The sequence below is a fragment of the Acomys russatus genome, chromosome 12 (genome assembly GCF_903995435.1).
Source record: "Acomys russatus chromosome 12, mAcoRus1.1, whole genome shotgun sequence".
Taxonomy (NCBI): domain Eukaryota; kingdom Metazoa; phylum Chordata; class Mammalia; order Rodentia; family Muridae; genus Acomys; species Acomys russatus.
The window spans coordinates 43,449,076-43,454,293 of NC_067148.1; the positions used below are offsets into that span (position 1 = coordinate 43,449,076).

The 5,218-nt window shown below is 48.4% G+C and overlaps 1 protein-coding gene across 1 annotated transcript; it reads left to right on the plus strand.

Annotated features, from left to right (window-relative positions):
• Window positions 1-3,811: 3,811 nt before the first annotated feature.
• On the plus strand, window positions 3,812-4,807 carry LOC127196082 (olfactory receptor 12-like). Its single transcript, XM_051153671.1, has one exon. It carries the CDS (start codon window positions 3,812-3,814, stop codon window positions 4,805-4,807), a length of 996 nt encoding a protein of 331 aa, XP_051009628.1.
• Window positions 4,808-5,218: the final 411 nt, after the last annotated feature.

The following is a 5,218-nucleotide window of genomic DNA, read 5'->3' on the forward strand; positions in this document are numbered from 1 at the left end:
ATATTTCATGAGTGCATAACACTATCCAGGCATTTACAAAATGCAAATAAAGCATTTTGTTTGCCATACCAAAGCCAATGGTGGGTAGCTGGAAGTATCCTGAGTCAGGAGAAGGAAAAATCTTGCCCAAATCCAACCATCCCTTTGTGACTTCTCCCCCACCTTTCTCTTGCGAGATTAAGCACCATCATGACTCTGCATAGAAGGCTTGTCCAGTCCTGATTGGCTTTTCTGACGTGAGCCAGTTCTAAACTGATATGTGCGGTGTCCATGTATTTGTGAGAATGAGAACCTGGAGAAGAGTAGAGCATGCAGAAATAAAAGTTCAGCCACAGAAAGCAAAACACTATCAAGTACCTAACATAGTACATAGCAAGCCATATTGAAACTGACCTGAAATCTCTCATGAACTTACTGAAATCTTAGAGAATCTGAATTATATATTTATCACACCTATAAAAATGAAGGCAGATGGAGAAATCAGGTAGTCTTCTGGTAGTGTGTCATTAAGAGTCATAATCACCAGTGGTATAGCCATGGGTGAGTTGTCCTTGATGAAGTAAGTAACCCCAGCCCACTCGTGCTCATGCCAGCAAGACTAGTGAAACTGTGTGGAACACATACACACAGACATGACATGGAACACATACACACAGACATGACATGGGACACATGCACACACACAGCATAGAACGCATGTACACAGACATGACATACAACACATGCACACAGACATGACATGGAACACATACACACAGACATGACATGGGACACATGCACACACATAGCATAGAACGCATGTACACAGACATGACATACAACACGTGCACACAGACATGACAATGAAGGAGAGGAGGCCTTGTGGGGAAGAAGGGGTTCAGAGGAAGTGGCAAGGGCATGAGAGAGGGTAATGGAGGGACACAGTAGGGGTATCAAGCCCAGGCACTGACCAAATTCTCTCCCATGAAGTCCAGCCAAGGACAATATCAAGTGCAGAAAAAGTGAATACTGTGACCCATCCTCATAGAGACACCAATGAAGTGAGGGACCACTCACCAAACAGAAAAGCTATACCTTTAGTTTAGATCATTACTTATTGGGTTGATTTTTTTTTTTTTTTTTTTTTTTTTAGTTTTTCGAGACACGGTTTCTCTGTGTGTTACCTTGGCCATCCTGGACTCACTTTTGTAGATCAGGCTGCCTTTGAACTCACAAGGATCCGCCTGCCTCTGCCTCCCAAGTCCTGGGATTACAGGAATGCACCACCATGCCTGGCTCTGGGTTGAATTTTTAATCCCTTTAAGTAGGATTTGTATTAAGTTGAAACAACAAAAAACAAAGGGACAGAAAGAGAATTGAGAGCATCTACCCGGTCTGCTGATAGTTCTGAAGGGTCAATGGCCTAAGAAGGATGATTCATGGCCGTGGGAGGAACAGTCTTAACAGTCTCATACACATCTCATAATTCCTTTCCTCAGGTCAGTATAGTGAGGGGGAGAAGGAGGAAAGGCTGTGGAGAGGAGGCCGTGGTACCCCACTCAAGTAATAGCATTAGTGAGGGACACTGACTGAGCAAGGATCACTCTGAGTCATCTGTCATACTGCTGATGAGGCCTCCCTGAGGACCACAGGCTTCCTCCTGCCAAGCCACCAGGAGAGGGTGGCTATGAAGCAGAGATTGTCCAGAACCAGTGTAATGCCTCTGGAGGCTAGCGAGTTTGAGTCCCAGATGCCACAGAGGACAGTGTCTCTTTAATTGGCCACTGGAGACTGCAAGTTCCAGATCTACTTGGCAGAGCATCCTCCCCAACAGTGTGAAGCCAACTACAGACACTCACACACTGCCCCAAGAACAGGTATGGGAGAGGAAGAAAGGCCAGGAAACCCAGACCTCACACCTCACAAGACAGAACCTGCCATAGCCAGGACTTGAGCACAGACTCTCACCGCTGCCCGCCCATACCCACCTCATTATCCAGAAAGCTGTAGGTAACTTCCAGAAGGAAAAGAAAGCCTTGCCACCTATCTTTGACACACACACCAGCCTCAATGGCATGGGAACCTGAGGAGCATGGGTGATGGCTGTCGGACTCTAGGTGAGTCCTGAGTATCACCTAGATAAGGTAAAGGTCAGTGTGTTTCCTGCCAAAGATGCTGAACACAGGAGACACACTGTGGACATCAGGGGTGGGTGCTCAGCAATAATTATGGGCTAGCCGTGTAGACGTAGCTGTCCTATTGTGGCCAACCCTCACATTATTCATGGCCAAGGCTCACAGTGCTGGAAGGCTTCCTGTGGGGCACATAATAGGAACACCAGCTCCTATTCTACTTCCAGTGGTCAGAAGCTCTGCATCCACCAAAGGACACAGTGATGCTGCCAGCTTAGGAGGGGTAAGGCTGAGATGGGCACAGACTGTCTTTTCACAGTCATTGCAACCCTTATGTCCCATAGCAGAGCTCTCCGTAGCTACCTTCTTGCTCCACTTATGTCCCTAGACGGGTTACATCCTTGGCAAGTTGGAGATATGATGCTTGTCCTTGCTCCAACAGGAAGCATAGGACTCGCTGTGGCATGGGCATATCTATAGGCATCACACTAAGCACAAAGGAAACCCATGCGGTAAGTACCTAGACCCCTGTCTAGGTGTGTTAAGAGTGAGCACAAAGCTTCATGCACACCTCTGAACTTGCAGTAGGAAAGCCAGCTATGAAATATATGGTGGGGCTAGACAGGCATTCTAGATTCCATGTCCTTGCTCTATGTCTTGTATGATGGGCAGTGCAACAAATGAATCCACAGCTCAGGGACTTCCCTGATGTAGAGCAGACATTCCATCCCTCTGTAGCCAGGCTCCTAACTCCAATATTCCTCCTGGGTCAAACAAATCTAGCCCATGGGACATTTGTATGTATTCCAGACTATACATAATGAGAAACAACAGTTACCACAAATGTCCTAAAGACACTGGGAAGAGAACAGCCTCATCTGGTTTTCAGTGGCAAAGGGTAAGACCATGTAAACCCCCAGTGCTGAGGTCAGAGCAGGAAACAGAGCTGGCAATGCTATCAGGTTAGGGGACATGAGCATACCCTAAATGCATCTGGGCCCTAGTCCTGGTGTTTCTCAGAACATGGGGCTGCCCCCTCAACACAATCTCCATCACCTAGACATTGGCAGGAACCTGTCACATCAAGCAGGCAGGGTCTGCACATTGCTTGCCACCGTGTACCAGCATTGGAGGCACAGCTACTGAGGCGAGAGTCCTGTAGGGGACACAGAGACACAGCCTCAGTCTGGGAACAGTGGTCTTCTGCTGATGCCATCCTACAAATGAAGGAATCGCCCACCTCAATTTGTTGAAGGACAGAGGGTCCTCACGAACAATTTTAAATCAGTAAGATGAATAAATGGGGGGTGTTTAGTGGGACTCAGGAGACAGTTGTATCAATAGAACTTCTCTGGGGGTGTCTCATGAAAGTGAGAAGATGGGGACCAGAGACAGGATAGGGAAAATGGGAGGCTGCCTGTTTTCTGACAGTCACTAGGGTCTGCATGCTTCTTTGCATCCTCAGTGGACAGCTCAGACTTCTACAAAGGGATCACTCAGCACAACCTCATGAATGAAGTAAATCTGAGAAAATGTCCCCATTTCAGGTCACACCAGCACAACAGGGCTGTTAGTGAACTTTTGCACAGTGGACAGCGTGTCGCCAACTGGTCCCTGAAGCCTGTGGAACATCGGACTGCACCGGTGAGATCTGCTCCCTCTCTCTGCCTTCACCATCTTCTCTTCAGCTGAGCTCACCCATGTCCATGCCAGCCCACCCAAATAGAAGCCTCTCAGCAGTGTCGGTCCAAGGGTTCATTCTGGTGGGATTTGGGGGAAATACAAGTGTCCAGGCCCTGCTCTTTACTGTCTTCCTGGCTTTGTACTCAGTGACTGTCCTGGGAAACGTCACCATGATTGTGCTCATCACCCTGGATGCCCACCTGCACTCCCCCATGTACTTCTTCCTCAAGAACCTGTCCTTTGTCGACCTGTGCCTCTCTTCTGTTATTGTGCCTAATGCCCTGGCCAACATCTTCTCTTCTTCCAAGGCCATCAGCTTTGCAGGATGTACTACCCAGTTCTTTTTCTTCTCCCTGTTGGCTGCCACTGAGGCCATCCTCTTAGCTGTGATGGCCTATGACCGTTTCATGGCCATCTGCAGTCCCCTGAGGTACCCTGTAACCATGTGCCCTATGACCTGTGCCCGTCTGGTTCTGGGTACCTACTGTGTGGGCTGCCTGAACTCCATCGTGCAGACCAGCCTCACATTCCAGCTGCCCTTCTGCAGCTCCAACCACATCGATTACTTCTTCTGTGACGTGCCCCCGCTGCTCCGGCTTGCCTGTGCCAGCACAGCTCTCAATGAGCTCATCATGTTTGGCATCTGTGGGTTCATCATTGTGTGTGCTGTTTTTGTGGTTGTCGTCTCTTATGGCTACATCACAGTGACCATCCTCAGGATGCGCTCAGGGTCAGGGCGACACAAGGTCTTCTCCACCTGTGGCTCCCACATGACAGCCGTGTCCTTGTTTTATGGAACTGGCTTTGTTATATATGGCCAGCCAGGAGGTGTGGCTTCCATGGAACAGGGCAAGGTGGTCTCCATTTTTTACACCCTGGTCATCCCCATGTTCAACCCTCTCATCTACAGTCTGCGCAACAAGGATGTGAAGGATGCCCTGAGGAGGCTGGGACAGAAGCACAGTCTGGTGAAAGAGAGTGGCTGGTGTCATCACCGTCAAGAACCACCCTAGCCTCATAGAAGGAGAGGATCCTTGGGAGACAGCCAAATGTCTATCCATTCTGTTTTCTTTGCTCTCTTATTTCCTATTTTCTACCTTCCTGGCTTCTTTTCTTCCATCCATTCATCTATTCATCCACGCAGGTATTCATCAACACAGCCATCTGTTCACCATCTACCCTGTCTTTCTTGAATACATACCATTAGCCAGGTGTCTACAAAATGTTAATAAGGCACAGCCGTTGTCATCAAACGCTCTGTTAGAAGAAGCCTGAATACCTTCTCATTTGGTTCAACAGAAGGCAGAGTACAAAGGCAAGAAACAGGTTTGGAAACCACTGTCAACATCTCCAAAAAGAAGCTACATGGCAACAGATTTCTCTATGGCTCCCTCTTTCACTGCTGAGGTGGGGACTTCTCCTTG

Bases quoted from the DNA above. Each gene is read 5' to 3' on its own strand.
- LOC127196082 (XM_051153671.1), top strand. From the start codon at position 3,812: ATGTCCATGCCAGCCCACCCAAATAGAAGCCTCTCAGCAGTGTCGGTC.